The 19,635-nt window shown below is 38.9% G+C and overlaps 1 protein-coding gene across 6 annotated transcripts in view; it reads left to right on the forward strand.

Moving 5' to 3' along the window:
* The window catches only part of SLIT3 (slit guidance ligand 3), a 513,498-nt gene that overhangs the window by 324,046 nt on the left and 169,817 nt on the right, over nucleotides 1–19,635 (forward strand). For all 6 annotated transcript variants that reach the window (XM_040573726.1, XM_040573730.1, XM_040573725.1 and 3 more), the window contains one exon: nucleotides 4,802–4,943. In XM_040573726.1, the coding sequence (XP_040429660.1) occupies nucleotides 4,802–4,943 (142 nt within the window). The remainder of the gene's footprint in view (nucleotides 1–4,801; nucleotides 4,944–19,635) is intronic.

Raw genomic sequence — 19,635 nt, forward strand, 5'->3', positions numbered from 1 at the left:
AGTATTAGAGAAAAATATAATTAGCATGGTGAACTGTGTAACTGAGAAAAAATCTGAAATTGTAAGATGACAGATAGTAAGAACTTCAGAAAGGAAAGTGTATAAATGCAGCTGGCTTGTCCATCACTGTTTCTTTTCATTGCATCCACACAGTAGGGAGTTTACTACAATTGTGAGGGACACCAACAGGAATCCTAAAATATTCTTTTCCCAGGCCTTTTCTTTTAAGGAAGTATTGGCAGCAAAAGTAAAGTGCATTTTTAGATTTCAGATATTCTTACTGGGGCCCTTGGTCTGTCATTATTCTTATCCTCTGTATAATTATGGAAACCATATCCAAAGTTTAATTTTCTCTACTTCAAATTCCATAGCCTACATAGACTTGTTTTTTGACCATCTCTCCACATCTATACAAACATAAAACTGATAACACTCTCTTGGAGTTTTTGGTGCTTTAATTCTGTAGATCTGCTATGGAACTAAGCCTAGATCCTAATTTAATGGAAGCAGTTAAACCCAAATCAAAATTTGAATACTGTTTACAGCATTATTCAAGAAATCTTTACCTTAACCATTTACTGTTTTTGTAAGATCTGATGGAATAGGGGCTAGATGCCTGCTGAAGTGTTCATCTGTAATACGTGTTTTGTCGTTTGCAAAAGAAAAACATTAACAATACCATTTGATGGTAATGATTGGCAATTTATTTACAAAGTCTTTTTATTCCACTAAAGTTTTTGGAAATTTACGGTCTACATCGTCTTTTGTTCATGAAGAAGAAAGAGTTTCACCAAATATATAGGGCTGCATTCAGTATGGAATCAGAAGTATTTTTACACTAAACATAAAATGTCAGTCAACAGTGACAGGAGTACTGGATATTTTGGAGCACTCCGAGAATTCAAGCTTATAATGGCAGATTAATTTTATAAAAATATTCCTTTTTCCATGCTAATTTAAGTGAAATGAAAAAAAAATAAATCACTCATTATGTGTGGAAGTAGAGGGTCCACATAAGGACAGCCTCTTTCTTTACTTTTTGCCTTAGTTTTTCCTTCAGCAGAAGGTTAGATCCTATAACATTACACATCTTCAATGCTATTTTTTCATCCCATTTTAGTTCCACCTGCACTAAATATATATATATATATATATACATACACAGCTTTTTGTCTCTGTTTTGACTCTATGTACCTCCATGGTTAACTAATCGGTGATTTTCTTTTTTTGGTTTGATTTGATTTGTTTTGTTTTATTTTTACTCAGTAGCCATAAATCAGAATTCTGTTCACAAGAAAGTTCCTCTTTCATAGTGGAAAAGCAGAGGTAAATGGTCTTGGCTCCAAATTCAGGGTAAATAGAAGGACACCTATTGGCTTTATTCAATTATATATCAGATGTGTGTTTGGAGAGGATGTGAAAAGTTTAGTGGCCAGCACAAATAATGTTCTGACCTAACTTCTGACCTTTCTATTCAAAAAATTGCAGGAAAGTTCCATGATACTTAACGGTAGAAGGACATTAATTAGCACCTTGTCATTGTTAGTATGTGTTTTCTGTGAAAGGAAGACTGGTGCTTCTGTCTTCTGTCGTGCTTTTTAGAATGCCTAATATGATCTCCTTTCAAAGTGTTCCATTAATATAGAGCACTCTGCAACACTGTGTCACATGAACTGTGGAGGTGATGAGCTGAGCTCCACTGGATTTCCTATTAGATGTTGATTTAGATACAGTAGAGTCAGGAACAGACTCTTAAAACTCCAGCTGGCAGTATTTCAGGAGATTTTGTTTGTTTTTGATGTTGTGCCCTAATGAAAAGGTAGTATATTACTACGTTAACCCACAGTGATATGTTGTAGTGGTCTAACTGCAAAATGCATTTTACCCTCGTTACAAAGCCTCCTCAGAAAGCGTATCTATCATGTATGTTAAAGGTTGGGTGCCAACTTTCTTTTTGCCTGCCAGGGCTCAAGGATTGCTCTGAAGAGTTCCTTCCCACTTGGAGCGTTTGGCCCAGTCCATGAAAGCTTGCAAGAGCTAGTTTGCACTTCCCTCATTATTTCTGCATACTGCACACTGCAGTGCAGACAGAGAGGATAAGTAAAACATGTGTAATCATGTTGTAAAAACAAATCTTTTGTTCTTACGCGAAGATAACAGAGGCCTGTGCTCATTTGGAGGCAATATAAACTATTTCTGGAAGCATTCACATTTAAAATCTTGTAGAAACCTTGGTCTGAGTGAAAGGCAGAGCTGGCAGTGCTTTTGGTGATATGCAGTAGAGCTCTGCTAATTTTAAAGGAATTCTGTTAATTCATGATGATGGTATGTCTGCCCTGCATTTTATGGCCAGAAGACAGACTGAAGACTCATGATGAAAGCAGCTGCAGTCTTTCATGACAGATGAATTGGACTCGTACCCATGCCACAAATGTCCTCTGAGATCCATTTTTTTTTCTTTTTTTTTTTTTTTTTTTTGAAGATGGTTGCTACCTTTGGAAATAGAATTTCTAGAACCTGAATCGGAGTTCTGAGGTCTGGTCTGCCAAAATACAGAGTCACTCATGGCTCTGATTAGCAATAATAAAAGCTATATTTAAAACATACAGTGCTTTGAAACCCACATTTTTCTTTTGCTGTCCTGACAGCAAGTCTGATGATGACCAAATAAAAAAAAATCAAACCCAGTACTATAAGTTGTCAACATTTCATACATAGTTGAAATCACACAATGGTTGGGGTTGGGAGGGACCCTAAAGCCCACCCAGTCCCAACCCCCTGCCAGGGGACACTTCCTACCACACCAGGTTGCCCGAAGCCCCATCCAGCCTGGCCTTGAGCTCTTCCAGGGATGGGGCATCCACAGCTTCTCTGGGCAGCCTGTGCCAGGGCCTGACCACCCTCACAGTTAAAAATGGTTATCTTATACTGAAACTCAGTAGCATATTTTAATATAAAACAACCCTGTCATCCCTGGCTGCAAAATAATATTTAAAGGGGTAATCACTTGCTTGAACTAAGGGAAATGCAGACAGACAAATGGAAATAAATTCACAAAAGAATTTGTTCTGTTTCAAGCAGAAGGCATGATTTTGCAGTAATAGTCTTTTGCTTTCCAGGAGGGCTCCCTCTGCAAGTATAATGTCAGCCTTTAGAAGTTTTCAGCTGACATCTTTTCAAACTGTGTCTACATTTCAAAGTCATGATAGCTATAAGTGCGACTAAATGACATTCTGATGTTGACTTCTGATGTTGACAAATAGGAACATTTAAGTAGCACAGTCTTCCAGGTACTAGTTTAAGCTTCTTCCAGCAACACACATTGGAACTAACTTTGCTGGACTTCTGGTGTTCCATAAAATGCTGGACAGTCTGCCAGCAACATTTGAACCAGCTATGTTAAGATCTTATTCTGCCCAAAATATTTCCCAAATATCTTTGCTACCTATCAGTTGTTTGCATTATATTCAGATTTTTTATGAATATATGCATATGTGGGTTTGCTGTATAATGAGTTGACTTTGATGTGCACAGTTAAGGGCTAAAACAGTGTGTATATATATAATATTTTAATTGTCATAATGATATTGGATTGTTAATCAATGTAAACAGATATTTTTTGACTTTGCCACCTGCAGTTATAATTTATGAAAGTATCAATTGTGGGTCTTTTCCAAGACAAAGCCCAGGCTTTATGCTTAGCTTCCCATGTTTTCACATGTATTTGTTATTTGACAACTGAAATAATTTTGTTCTTCTAGCCAAAAGACCAAGTATGTTTTGTGATTATAATCTATGTGATCCAGAAAAGAACCATTTTTTTTTCCTGTTTCTGTTAGGTTTTTAGGCTACTTCTTTCCAACACAAGCATTCATACTCAGTCCTCTGTGTCTGGTCATAGCTCAAAAACATGCTTAAGGTTTCTTGTCTTACATAATTTGGAAGTGTGATTCACCATAAATAGGTCAATAACTTCCACATCTCAATAGCATTAACCAGTGTGACAAAACCCTTCTCTTTGCGTGTAAGTGGGTATGTATATCAAAATTTTAAACGTAAGAGTCATAACCATTTAAGTAAACCATAAGTAAAATTGATAAAAGTGCTACAGTTTTGAAAAACTTATTGACAATTAAACTTTGATCTAATGGATGGATTAGAAGGTATATAGAGCAACATTCTCATGCTAAGCCTTTGCTTTTTCTCTAGTTTCTTGTCTTTCAGTAGAGTTACTAGGTTAAACAAGGATATGAAGGGTTGAACTTAATTTTGTATAATATTTTGTTTTGTTTCCATTAACTGCATTGTCTAATCTTGAAAGAAGTAGCTTTCTATTTCCAGCTCTTATTACCATAACAGGTTGCATCATTTCAAAAACAGAAGTCATTAGTCAAGACTGTCAAGATGACAGTCTTCTCTCAGTATGTAAAAGTACTCAAGGAGTATTAGTGTAATGGCAACTTCAAGGCAAAAACAACTTTTGGAAACACCCCTTGATCATTAGGCTTATTTTGTAAATCTTTGAATAAATTGATATGGTTGATCATGGAGGGGACCAAGGAAGTGTCCATGATGGAGAAATACTGATAGAGTGGAGACTGAGGAAGAATAAGAACACAGTAATCTTTTATACATTTTCTCTGCAGTTGATTTATAGCACATTATATTCACTGAATCCAAATAAATTATTACTCACTATAGTGGAAAGATCTGGAAAACTAGGAGCCTGATGTATTTTATTGTTAAAATTTCAGGCGATCATTTTTCAAAACTAACATTTAATGTTTTCATTATGTCTCAGGTTCCCAGGCTGAACCTCCATCATGCAGTGCCAGTTCCATCACTTGCCCATCTGCCTGCACCTGCAGCAACAATGTAGTGGATTGTCGAGGAAGGGGCTTAACAGAAATTCCAGCTAACCTACCAGAGGACATTTGGGAAATGTAAGTGCCAGTGTAATGCACCATTCTTTGTCATGTCTTTCCATTTTTAGTCCATGATGTGAAAGAAACGCATATGTTTTGAGAACTGTGTTCTAACCAGTTATCAGATATATTGTAGTTGTCCTCTTTGCCTTCACTTTTTTGATTAAAGGGCTCAAATCAGTATTTAATGTATATTAAGATACTGTTGAAAGTTGTCCTACCTCAAAACAAGATGAAGCTTTTGGCATATTATGTACAGATAGTGTTTATATCTCACAAGTCTGGGATTACAGTTCTATACTCAGGAAAGAGAAATAGACAGTCCCCTTTTTGTTTTTGTGAAGTGGGATTGTTTTATCTTTTGTTGGTGAATTGGCAGTTCTCATTTGTAATGAAGTATGACATTGGAGCAGATTGTCCCTGCTGATTTTATCTTTGATTTCTTGTATGCCATATTTTATTTCCAATTCTTTAACGTTTTTCTGACTTTTTTATGTGTCGAAAGATGTGAAGCTTGTTTTACAGACTTGTTTCTTTTTAGTGCCTTTAGGAATTGCAATAATCTATTTTTGTGTCCATAGCATCATACTATGGTGGTTCTGAAGTACTGTTACCTGTAACCAAATTGCTTTTGGTTAGTCCATAAGGAATGTAGATCAATTCTTTTTCTGTTTAGGTGCTTGTAGTGCAGAGGTTACCAACATCCAGCATGCTTTTACAGGCTATATAGTATGGATTCAAATATGTTTATAGTCACTGCACTCATTCAGCTTTTAGTTGTGGTAGAAATACTGCTATATTGCAAAATTCAGTGAGATAAAGCACAAGTTGAATTGCTTATGTGCTGCCTGGCCCACTATGTTACGACAGGAATGTAAGGGTTGTGGACAATGAAGGCAATATGCTATGTTCGCTGCTGGTGATCTGCTCTGCACCACCACTCCTCTAAGTGACTTCATCAATTGCTTTTATCATTTAAGATTCTCCTCAAAATTGTTTGGATTTTTATCTCAGTGTAACAGAGGTAACTTATTATGCTTGACCGTGTACTTCAATAGAAAATACAGATTAAATATTAGCACAGTAATGCAGGGAACAAATAGCATCTTAAAATTCATATTGTTGAGGATGTATCTAGAGCATGTAAAACATTTATAGGAAGTATAAACTCATACACAAGCTGTTCCGAATGCCCATTTACTTGCCTTCTGACGAAGTTCAGAACGTATTGGTTGTGTTGGTGTCCAGTATATGGTTGTGAATAAAATGTTCATGTGCATGTAATACTTGATTTTCTGTCCATGAAAGTTAGATTAAAATTATCCTAAAAATATAAATATAAACTGTATTTGACATGCTAAGAACATTCAGTGTGCAGTCCTGTTTTCAGTTCAAGTCAGACAAGGTACAAGTTTGCAGGAGTGGCTGCATTGGTTCATAATAAGAGGCAGAGAAGAGATTGGTTTTAGACTTGCTCCCAAATTAGTGCTGATTTAGAAGAACTGTAAGATTTTATTTGGTAGTATTAAAAATGATAGCAGAAATCAGATAATCTTTGTGGCTCCGTGCCAGAATCACATGAAGAGAAGTATCTGCAGGAGGAGTGAAATTGGTGTGCTCCAGCAGTCTGCTGTCAGCAACACTCCTCTGTGTGAGAAAGCAGGTGAAAATGGCAGTCTGTATTGTGGTTACAATAGCAACGAGTATCCCCATCCTGTCTCCTTTCTAGTTTCTCTAGTTTCCTCTAAACCCTGTAACTTGTGAAAACAACTTAGGAGAGCTCCTTAGGAGAACAGAAAGTGAAGGAAGGCTCAGAGAGCCTTTAAGGTAGATGGTGAGACAGCTAGTCAAGATGCATATAACATTCTGAGAAACTTTCATAACCTGGAGGTTACGAATCTTCTAGTTCCATAAGAACATCGCATGAAGTTCTTTAAAGATTTAGATCTGGCAGATTTCTTGCATTTTAGGTAGTACTTATTTGAGTCTCTGCCAATATGTAAACCTCTTATATCACTCTAATCCTGCACATATCCTTTACAAATACATAGCATTTCAGGTGGGAGTAGTCCTGCAGAAGGAATATTGGTGACTGCTATGTTCAGAGTGTAATGAGAGCTAACCCTCATGTAAACTTCTATTGCTTACTTTCTGATGGAGTCAATCATGAGAAGATTTCATTTTTATGAAATATATGTTAAGAAATTCAAGTAGTTCTATCAGAATGAGTGACATCAGTGACATTGATCACATACCAGTTTTTTTCTACCGGTAAAACAGTTAATTCATTTTGTAAAAGTATTGGTAAAAAAAAAAAAAAAAAAAGGCAATCAATTAACCTTAAATCCAAGGGCAGGGTATTACTCATCCTTGCATCTAGTTTGAGTAAAGGATATTCTCACAGAGAAAAAAGTTTCTGGAAAGATGGAAGATGCTGCCACAGTGTTTTCTCAGAAGAATCCTGGCATAAATTCCTTTGACCAAGAAAGCTGTTCTGTTTTATGCAGACATCTGTCATACCACTTAGAAATTCAGTTTGTCTGAGTCTTCCCTGTGCTTATTCAACACATAATGCATTCAGAGGTCAGGTTCCAGCTACACATGGAAAAATGACTGTCTTTTGGTTTGATGTGATAGGCAGGATAATACTCTCTCACTGTAATGTTATAGCTGTGAGGCCAAGTAAATTTTCCCTATATGCTGCAACTCATATCTCTTACTCTCAGACAGGGAGTTGAGGGGTTGTGGCTTGTGTGTTTTTCCCTTGGGATTTATCCCCTATGATTGATTTTCAGTCAGACCCTCTGTGTAAAAGGTGGCTGTGTAGTGGTGCTGCCTGAACAGTTCTTTCTGGACCCTGTAATCCCATGATCCGATCCCAATCATCTTTTAGAGATCTGACTCTTACTAGAGACGAGATTCCTCTTTTGGTGTATGTGTGGTACTGACAAACTGTTGCTGGGTTGCTATTGCATAGATCACACCTCAGAAGTCCTATGGGATATTATTTGAGATGGTATATTTTTCATTTATCTGTTTCTTTCTAGCATTGCAAATAGTCATTCCACATAAGAAACATTTCCCCTATAGACCATAGTCCATCCAGAATATTTATGTTAGTATTAAAGTGCTGTGCCTACTCTGCTCCCCATGGGGCCTTTCCAAGTTCCCTTGCTTGTTAGTTACATTCAGTTACAGCTTTCTACTTGTATTTCCACATAACTCAGTATTTCTTTGCAAGCCAAACTGTTTCAGATAAGCACCCTTGACTGACAAACTGCCCCACAAAATTGAAACACACAGCTGTTACTCTAACATGGTTATTAACAATGACATACGTTTTACTCTGTTTCAATATTAATTAAAGATCTTTTACTCTGCCTTCTTCCTTTCTTTTTTCATTAATATGGGTAGGCAGAGCCTTCTCCAGCAAAGCTGCCAAGTCCTAAATTTGTTTTTGTTTTCAAAAAGCAATCACAAAACAGGCAGCCCACTTGTCATGGGACATAAAGCAAGCATCATATAACACTAATCTTCCCTTGCTGCTGACCTCTGCCACACGTGACTCTGAAGCTTGTTGCATTACACTATTCCAGCTTTCCCCTGAGGTGCATTATCCTCAAGGCCCTCATTACAAGCATGTTTATTATTAAATAAAGGAAAGTAGGAAAGCTAGAAAGCTGTATACCATGCATGATTTTTCATAATTTCATAAAATAGGTAGTCAGAATGTACAAAATGCAATTCCTTTTTTGTAAAGCTTCGTGTTCATTCGGGAGCTGACGGCAGCAGCCAAATTGACTGAGGAAAAATGAGTTACAAGAAACAAAAGATAAGGATCAGAGACTGTGTGTCGTATGATACAAAAGATTCCCCGCTTACAAAGTGATTCTCTTGTGTTTTTCTGAGGAAAAAAAAAAAAAAAAAGAAAAAAGAAAAAAAGAGCAGTGTATGTTATAGAGAAGCAGGGGAGAATAAGCACAGACAAGTTTTGCACATATACCTTCGTGAAAACAAGTCATTAAGTACCAGGAGGCATTTACTAAAAAGAAATACCAAAACATATGACTTCATGGTTTGCTGGTAAGTGAATGATATAATCATTTCACTGCATTAGCACAGCATATGCAATGAAAGAAGTTTGCATGTATCTAGAAAGGGTAAAAGCAAATGCTTGCAAGATAAAGCAGAGAACAGAGCGTAATGGACAGGGAACGTGCAGAATGGACTTGACCCTGGAGGCAAGGGATGACCTAGAAACCGGGGAGGAGTTTAAATCCAAAGCTACCAGCCACACCTCCGAGAGTCACTGCCCTGCGGCTTGTGGGATCTTGGAAGCACATCGTCAGAAAAACACTTGTCACAGCAGCAGATTTGGGTCAGGGCAGTTTAGGCTCTTGTTGGCCCAGGACGTGGGGCTGGAGGGACCTGAGCTCTGGCCCTGTCTGCCTGCTCTCACCTGATAGTGTTTGGCTTGTTTTATGCATGGGAAAGGGCAGCTGTCCTGCACATTCAAATATGAAGCACTGGGAGCAAGGGCATTGTCAGCCCTGTCTGTAGCATTTCAAACAGTAAGCTTGCTTCAACAAGTTGCCTGCCAGGTTTGTTTCATGTCCGCCAGTACTGGAGAGTGATCAGTAACTCCCCACCTCACTACACTTTTCACTGTCCCTTCTTTAGTCTGAAGTTTTCCTGCTGATTGTCTGTCTCAGACCAGTCTCCTTCAATTTGTATTTTAGGGTCAACATTTGCTGTGACCCAGGCTACATTTTAGGATATTAGTTCCAGACAGGTTCTGTCTGGGAATTTCATACACCTTAAAGCAGTTGTGCAGGGACTACTACTGCTACCTTTTTGTTTCTCAAAAGCTTGTTGTGCAACACCTTCCTGAGTGAAAGCCAATTACATGACCCTCCAAGTGTTGGCTCTCCAAAGAAGGAATTGATTTATTGATAGAGCCAAGGACTGCCTTGTGGGTTGGGACAGACACTTGAGAGAACAAAGACTAGCTGGGCCCGATATGGAAATTGTTGGATAGAGGAGACTGAACTCAAGCGAAGAAACAGCAAAGCATATGATGAGAAAGGCCAGGAACAAAGGAAATTGAAATAGTTTGATAAAAGTGTTGAGACTGAAAAAGTGAGGAATGTGTGGGGTTGCTGGCAGTGAGCCTGGGACACAAACACTGCGGGACTGGCTGTGGGGATGTGGCAGGAGGGCTGGGATGCTGGGCGGCACAGACAGGGCCAGGGCAGGGCAGCACAGTGAGGATGGAGCCAAGCACTCTCACCAGAAACCACGCAACTTCAGAGCCCTCCTGACATGTCAGCATGCACTTCTGAGACCCAACGCCAATTTACCTATCGTTGTCCCTGTGCACTGGTAACCATCCACACAGAGCTTAACTATTAGAGTACACAGGCACTGACCATTTTACCCGCTGTTATTTCTTCCAGTCAGACATTAATTCCGAGGTCTGGGTGCCGTACTTCTGTTGTGCCTGAGTTTCCTTGAGATGGAACTGGTTATGTCAGCTTCCGGTTTTGAATCCGCTAAATAGATAAAGATATTAAAATATTAAAGAATTCAAATTGAATCAGTAAAGAAAATAAAAAATGCCAAGTTAATGTTGTTGCCGTCTTCCTGCAGTGCTTTCATATCTGTTTGTTGTGGTATGCACCTTAATTGCAGTATAGTCTCATGTTTCTGTTGCAAGTTTGGACTCATTTCTTACTGTCTAGGAATGGATCAGTGTGCTGTACAGTCAGGGAGCCTGCATATATAGGATCTGCGTTTGTTGCAGAAACAGGAAAATTTGAAAATAGGGACATTGAGGGAGATGAACTCATGAATGATCTTCAGAAAACTGGCTTGTATCTCTTTTTATCACTGGTTTTATTAAATGATTCTGAGCAAGTGACTTGCACAAACTTGTCATGGGTGGTCACTAATGATGTGATTCTCCTTTTCTGGCTGACTCAGCTGAGATATTCAGAAGCAGTTTTGAGGACTCACAGGTACAGTAAAAGTCAATAGGACCCGTGCTTTGAACATACAGTGCTGTGCAATGCTGAGTACTTTGAAAAGCCAAGTCCCAATCACCTGCAGACTTGAGTCTGCAAAATCCTGAATCTAAAATATATATCTTTAGATATTCAAACTCTTCTTAGATTTTAAACCTGTTCTTTTCCATATTGAGCTTGCTGTATCACTCTTGCTTAACCTTTACAATGCTCTCTTGTCTGGTGCAATTAAGAAAAATATAATTGCGTAAACCAAAAGTAATGCTGGATGAGATGTATCTAAATTAAAAATGAGGACATTTTGTTTAAATGTTGGTGTAATTGCTCCAGACAGAGTAAAGAGACTGACAGTCCCTCAAGGAGAGGGCCTGCTTAGGCCCCCGTATCTGGTGAGGTTATAACCACAGCTTCCAGTCCAGCTTCCGAGCAGAGAGTAAAATAGGATGGTAGCCCTTGTACCAGCATCTAGCTTTGGCTTAAGGTCAGTTTTGAGTCACTTCTCTGTGTTGGTTTCGTTTATCATTCTCACTATTGATAGCTGAATTGATGAGTAAGATTTTTGTAGGTATGGGTAGTGTTTGATTTTGCTGCCTGATTTCTACTCTTAGGAAGAATGATAGAATTTGAGCTCTAAGGAAAAATCTAATGCATTTAGCTGTTATTTGCATGGTTCTGTAAAAATGAAAACGAACCTACTTTTCTGTGAGAGAATCACTTTGAAATGTGATGCGGTACTTGTTCCACCTTTAATTAACACTTTTCCAACAAATTTAATATTTAGAGAATTTCTGCAATGATAGTACCACAGTGTTGGGCAGTGCTGGTGGATGGGCAGACAGACCTGTATATAAACGAGTCGGATGGTTTTGTTACTTCAGTGATTGTGTTGGGAAGAAATTACCCTCTCTGTTCTTCAGTACCCATATGGTTATGTATTACAGCAGAGCTGGGACTTAGTCATGAATCTTGATGAAATGTTTGTGATTGTGAGGAAGGTGGTGTACAAAATACTCTTTGGATGGTCTTTTAAGAGTAAATTACTGGTATATTCAAAATCAATTTTCCACCAATTAAAGTTGGAAAAGCTATAAAAAGATTGATTGAAGATCTTCTATTTATTTATTCTAATAAAATTAATGTTGTTGTTGTATAAATTATAAATTAACTGCACCATAACAATGTCATGTGAATTAACGGTTCCTTTTCAAGTTCTCAGCTTCAGAAAGATGAGATTTTTTTCTTTTCTCAAGAATATAGGTGTATGGAGACTATAAATTTGGGGGTAGAGGAAAGACAGTTCTGCATTTAAAATTATTCTTCCTCCTAAATGAAAATTACAATAATTTTCCCAGGCTTCCAGTAAATACTGCAGCTGAAGCCAGCACAGTATTTTTGAACACTGTAATAAATGTTCCATAATTGCCTCTGGTGGCAAGTTCTCTGGCTAGGGAATCAGGTTGGCTCCTGTAGTTGAATCATATAATATGATTTTCATTCACTGCTGTAAATTGGCTCTGGACAGCTTCACATGTCAAATTTGACTACTGTTTTCTGGATCTCACTAGGCAAACTGTGTCAGTGGCTCCTTATTTTCAACATCAAAATGAGGTTTCTACTGACAGGACAAGAATATGTTGAAGATCTTCTATTCAATGAGAGCAAGACAAAAAAAAATAATGATGGAATAATAAAGAAAATATTTGAGATTGAGAGTCAGTAGAGAAAATACATATGTGAAATGTCAAGAACAAAGGTGTATTGTTTGCTGAGACAGATTGAGGAAGCTCTGAGTTTTAGAAACAAGCAGTAACTGCAGGGAGTTTCTGCTGTAAGACCAAGACAGGATTTACTTCTTATGTTTGCTTTTATTTGTAAAAGTAAGTGTAACTAATGTCATCTCTAGGCATAATAAGGTGGTTTTGGTTTGATAAATACAGTTTTTTACACTGATAATAATATTCATTCTTTTGGCTGAATCATTTTTTACCTTGTTCTCTCTTCTTACTATTGTGAGATAGATTTCTGAAAGAAAAAATAAAACAAAAAAGTTATGTGCAGGTGAAATTTATGCAGGCATGCCCTGTAGGAGTTAGTATTCTTACAAGGCTTGTAGGTTTGGGTTTGTTGGTATTTTTGTTGATTTTTTTTTTCCTCCAGAGACTTCACTTCAGCAGGAAGACATGGTTAGCCTTGTTAACAAATATGTATGGGGCCCTAGCAAGGGTCATAAATAGTTACACCAAGTAATCAAATTTGTTAATTGAGTATCACCCAACAAAGAGTAGGAGATTTACATCAACAAAAAGCCCTAGGTCTTTTTTATCTAATACAAATGTCACTCAAAACCTTCTGTTTTGCCAAGCAAAGTGGGGAAATTGAACTGCATAATGAGCACATACGTCCTGACATCTGATTATGAAAGTGTGGAAGAAATCACAGAAAACAAAATAGGGAGCATAAAATCACACTGAAATATAACGTACTAATCCAATTTTTACTGTAAAAAGTGCTAATGATTCTTTGGTTTACATGTGGTCTCCTGTTTATTTTGTTAAAAAACATTGGGTAAAGAACAAAGGGTATGAGGAATGTTTATTTGCAAATGTTAGAATCTGGTTTGTTGACAAAATATTGCAGGTGACAGCCTTTCAACTACCATGATTTACAAATGTGTAGTAAAATTAGATGTTACTGAGCGTATGGAGGTTTCACAAAACATTAGATTATGGATTAAATTATGGCTTTTTTTTTCCATCAGTTTATTGTTTCCATTTACACCTTAAGTGTGAAAATATAATTTTAAGTTACAACTTAACAAATGTAATAGAAGCCAACTTGAAGGAATCCTCAGAATCCTGAACTAGTTATACCATTGTTAGAAAATTTAGAAAGTGATCTGTGCTGGAAATATCTTTAGGTAATTGGAAGTTGATAGAGGATAGGCTGGATCAACCTACAGAATTAATGATGATACAGCAACGTGACTTGTTTAAGAATTTAGTCTTTCTGGGACCTAATGGAACAAAAGCACTTTCAGTAAAGCAAGCATTATGAGTCTGGTTCGTTAAAAAACATTACAACTTGTTTACATTTATGACATGTATCTGTAGGCCAGGGATTGATTGCTAGGAGGCACTGTAGAAACCAGGTGTCTCCCAAGTATGAGCTTGAAGCTTCAGATTTAAAATCAAAACAAGCAACAACAACAACAAACACAGCAAACATGTTCAGCAGAGATCTGAGCCTCAGAGCAGATGCTGCATTGTTGAAAAGAAGTGACTGCAAGAACCTCATCCTCTGTGTAATACCCCATGGGCCAGTCTCCCTGGAGCTCTCTGAACAGTCAGTGGGTCTGAGCTGCAGTCACTGGGTGTCACAAAAGTCGAGAAGTGGGACCCATGTTTCTGCTGTGTTTGCTATGCCAAAACATCTTGGAAACACAAACCTGAATGAACACTTGCATGGTGGTTGAATGAAGTATGTGACTAGGCTGTGTTTCAGTAGTAGGCAGTTGGAAATTGCCGAATCTCTCCAGGCTAGGGACTCTTTCTTTCCCAGATTTCTACTCACAGCCACGTGCCCATGGACAGATCCCACAGAGGCAGACACCTTCCTGCAAACTCTAATCCCAAATCCATGGGAGCCAGTGAAGTCTGCTGAGAAGGGAAATTCTTTCCTCCTAATCCCAGTTCAGATCCTCCTGGTGTACAGGGGTGATCCTAAACATCAGATGAGAGAAGCAGCAAAAGAAGAGTGAGAAGGCGTTATTCTGTGTTCTGCCCCAAAAGAGCTTCTGTTGTACCTTTAACATCCTCACTGATTGTACCCACAGTGGTACATGGTGGCTCTCAGGGGAGGAACGCTCACTTGAAGGCTCTGCAAAGAGGTCACGCAGATGTGGTGTTGCAGTGAGAGGGAGCTCAGGTACTGGTAGCATGCTCAGTGGATGCCTGCGCACTAACTCCAAGGATGAAGCAGGGAAAAGAAGTCAGTGAGACTGGCGGGAGAAAGTAAGAATGAAATGTGATGAGAAGGGACAAAAATTCCACCTGGGAACGTGGAGTATTGCAGTGGTAGGTGGAGGGGCCCTGAGATTTGATAATATATTACTGCATTCTGTGGCTACATAGATATGGATGTTGGTGTTATGTCAAAAACTGTTTTGCAGAATACCAGACCACAGATTTATCTGATGTCGTCCTGTTTGTCTGTACAGTGCTTGGCAAAAAAATAAAATACAACAAAGTTGGTGGATTTGTAGTGTGACTGCCACTTATAAATCCAGCATTTGTTAGTGTGACCAACTGCTCAACTAGTGACTGGTGTCAGCATATACTAAATTAGCTGTAGTATGAGAGAAAATCCAATATGACCAGCACCACTTTTAAATGGTATCAGGGAACACATCAAAACATCCGGTTTCACTCTGAAAGACGTCTTTTGGTGAGCGTTATCAATATAACTTTCTAGATAGATTTATTTTGAGAAGTCACTTCATTCTTAATAGGATTTTGTCCTTTGCAGATCTGCCCTGAGTTAGGTGAATAGTTAAGAAGCAGTCCTTTTAAAACTACAGGATGAGCTTGACAGCTAGGCCCTGAAAATCAACACCAAATATCAGAAAGTGAAGGGAAACTCTAGTTGTCACCTTGTGTTAATATAGGCAAACAGTTTACTTGCTCTCAGTTCTCCAGTTCCTAAGGCAGAGAGGCAGGCTCAATGAGAGAGGGAGTTATAATACATATTATTAATTTTACTTGGAAGTCATTCAGGCACTGTGATGAAAGGTAGCAGTGTAAAAGTCTTGGAGAACCACATGTGTTTAGGGTTTTTATAGTGGTGGTAGAGTCTTTGGCTAGGGTACAGACTAAAGGCTTTAACTGTCTGTTAGTTAAAACAAGCAGTAAGTGTTGAGATATTTAAAATGCTGAATGTCCTTCCATCCCAAAGCACTATGTCTTCTACCTGTCAGAGAGCTGAGGGGTGAGACAGAGTCACAAAAAAAAGCTGTTTCTTGGTAGTGTAGGTCCATAAACACTTTGTAAAGCAATGGGTCTACAGGCCTTTTGCCTCCTGCTTTGCAGGGAAGTGCCCTGCACAGTGCTGCAGTGTAAAGGGCAGTGACTGTGTGACTTCTGCATTCTTCATTGCAGGATAAGCCACAGGTGCTGACAGTGCCACTGCAGTACAGGATTCCTCCCTACCCAGCGAGGATCTCTCCTGTGCAGTGCTGCCTCTGGGTAAATACCACAGTGCAGCTACCTGAACCTGCTGTGGATGGAGAGGCAAGAAAAGATTCAGGGCACAATTTGGCTCTAGCCCCAAGACAACCGGATTTAAGAGTGATCTTTTCCTCTTAAATACTGAAAATATAGCTGTGAATTTTTCCTCGTTGGAGTGCAAAATATATGATAAGATATGTAAGTCAAAAATATGAGATAAATGTAAAGTAATGGTCCAAGCAGCTTTTATAATCCAGTTGTTCTCCCTCCCTGGCAAGGACAAACAGGCTCTCTCCTGGTCGTTGCATGCTCGAGAAGTTTCATCCTTCCTAAAGAAAGCCCATCCTTGGGCTGTGACGTACATGCGGCTTACTTCCCCCCAGTGGTCCTTTACTGGCTCCCTGAAAATCCCTGCTTATAGGGCAGGAGCAAAGCAAGTGTCCCATCCTTCCCAGAGGTTGCGTGCATGCTGCCAGACGTGTGTGCTACAGGTTACTGCTGCACTAACCTGACCTTAGGCTTTCTCTCTCCTGGCGACTGCTTTTGGTTATTGGCTGCCTGAGTGATGCCAGCCCGAAGAGCCCCAGCACGGGGAGCAGAGCGACGTGATCCAGGGAGCAGTCTGGCTCATTCACTCATGCTCTGTCTCCCAGCAGGGAAGCTCATGACTGCCCAGTGCAGAGGGACGTTTCTGACACATCTCAGGCAAGAGCTCGGTGGCACTGTTAATAGAGCATGGATGTCTCATTTGTAGGCTCTATTCATGTGACAGCTAAGAATTATCAGTACTGATGCTTCACTCCCTCTCTCTTTTTCTCCAAGCTAGTGATTTGTCTATGTTATGGGTAGGCAAGCTTGACAAAACATTACACATTAGCAGCTGAGACGGTGTTTGAAATGGGAAAATTGCTAGCAAACTGCTCCATTAGAGACCCAAGTAACAAATTCTTTCTTTCCCTCATTGAAAGAGAGATAGTTAAGGCCCAAATTAATACGGCTGTCTCCCCCACTCTGCAGGGGGAATCACTCTTCAAGACAAATGGCTCCGTCACTCCCCAGAGCATGAGCCAGCTCTGCAAAGGCTGCCTAGGGAGAATTTTTTAACCTTTGTGTTTTGCCATCCTGGGTGTGAGCAGTACAGGCGCCAGATGAGGAGGTGATGAAAAGATTTGCACCTTAGTGAACTCTGAGATGGATTAGCATGGGAATTTGAGTGCTTATTCTTTGCTCTGGGATCATTTGTCATATTTAACTGCATAGTTCCCCCTCTCCCCCCCTTTTTTCTCCGATGTGTTTACTTTTTGCTCTCATTGCTGCAAAGTTATTTAAAAAGAGTGGGAAGAAGGAATACTTTATCCTGTCTAGCATCATGTTATTACAAGAAAAATGTATCTGAATCCACTGGGTCCGCATACTTTCCAATCTCTGATAATATATTAGAGAGGAGAAAGGAAATTGTTCTTGTCCTTTGACGTTGTTGTCGAAGCCAATAAAATAAAGCATCGAGAGGCAGACAGATCATTGCTGCATGTCAGAAGGGGGGAGATATGCTTCAATTCACTGAAACGATACAGCTGCCAGCAGGCAACATGGCACAGTGGAATGGGTAACTGGAAGGAGAAACAAAAGCCCAAGAGGTTTGAACATGGCCAATTTATTTTATCAGTTTTGTGAATTCTACTTGTGGAGTCTTTTAAATGGATCTTATTATGAAATACCAGAGGAAAATCAAGGAAAAATTTTATTGAGTTGTAAGAAATCTTTAATGTAGCAGACAGTAGTTCAAATGATCAAAGTTTACACTTTTAAGGCTTTATCTCTTGTACGAAGCTTTCAAATGTGTTGTAAACCTAATTTATAGTATATTCCAGTGATACACACGAAAAATCAGCTTGCTGCTATGCACTAGCACAGGTTGTTTTTGTATGTCAGTACTTCATAACATCTAGGCATAGACAATGAAAAATGAAGTTTTACACAGCTCTTGTTCTAGGTAAACTAGATAGTTCTCTCTGAAATAAAATGTGGCTGTGAAATTTGGCCTAGCCTTTCACTTAAAAAAAAAAAAAAAACAAAAAAAAAAACACAAGACAAGACTTGGTAAGAAGTCTGTTTTTACTTTATTTGAAAGATGGCACCTCTAGCAGCAATGTTACCCATTACAGCATGAATAACGTTGGTTTATAATTAAGTCTTCATCAACTTGAAATTGCCAACACCCCTTCAGGCAAAACCTAGTGTTTCCTAGAGGTTGTTAATCCTGTACTGGCCTTCACATGTCATTTATGAGCACAGACAGCTCCAAGTATTAATACAAAAAATGTGTTTTCTACTGTATTATTTGTGTAACTCCATCATGTTTTTCAGCTTATGCATTTCAGTCTATACATACATTTATGAAAAAATAAACTGAAGTCAGACTAGTAATTCATACTTTTTAAACACCTGTTTCTGTAATGCTGCACTTTATTTAATGCTTCAGGGTCAGCTGCATTTTGTTCCCAGTGGGAATCCACCTGAGAACATGCCCTGATGACAGAAGCTCTGTCCATGATACTTCTTGTTGCCCCTGTGGTAGCAGCTGCAAAATGTAGTGTGCTAAAATCCTGTATTATGTGGAGTCTTTAGTCCTTCTTTTATGAAGAACTTCATACAATAAAAAAAAAATAAGGTGATAAGGTGAAAATCTAGCAGCAGAAGACAAGAGCCTTGTCCATCTATTTGTGTACAGGCCATCTGCTGCAAATTGTGTAGGAAAGGATGAAGAAGTCATCCAGGGAGCTCTGTGAAACAGCACTTCTTCAGTATTCCTCTCCACTTTTTCTAGAAATCTCCTTTATTACTTGGGCTGTGACTATTCCAATTTTGACTTTTTTGCCCATTGTGGGGTTATTTCTGTGTGTATTTCCGCTTCTGAGTGACTGAAATTTCCTTGGAATTTTGAGCAGTGATAAAATGGAGCCGCGTTTCCCTCTGCCACTGTACTTTGTCACTGCAAGGACTGCTCTGCATCTGTGTGCAGTGTGTGAACCCCCAGTTTCCATCCATGAGGCAAGGAATCTGATGAGCAGGGCCCTCTTTTGTTCCTAGAAGTGTCTACGGAGAAACGCTTGGGAGGAGTTAAACACCAAACTGGCAGGCTGACAAAAAACCTTTATGGGAAGAGTATGTGTACTGCTAATTCTGGTGACAAACACCCAACAATAGTAGTGTGCTGAAGCTTTCAGCAATTTGCATTTCACTGTGGACTTGCCAGGAATGATGCATGTTATATTTAGACCAACTGGTAGGGAAATCTCAGAAACTTATTCGAATCACAAAACAAGGAAGAGAATTAACCCTGCTCACAACCTTTGCAATAGAGTACTACAGAAAAAAAAAAAAAAAAAAAGGCTGTGCAAATTGACTGTATGAGTATCACTATATTTATGATTTAAGTAGCTTCTTGGAGTATAACTGAGCTGG

This window comes from Cygnus olor, chromosome 14 (genome assembly GCF_009769625.2).
Source record: "Cygnus olor isolate bCygOlo1 chromosome 14, bCygOlo1.pri.v2, whole genome shotgun sequence".
Taxonomy (NCBI): Eukaryota; Metazoa; Chordata; class Aves; order Anseriformes; family Anatidae; genus Cygnus; species Cygnus olor.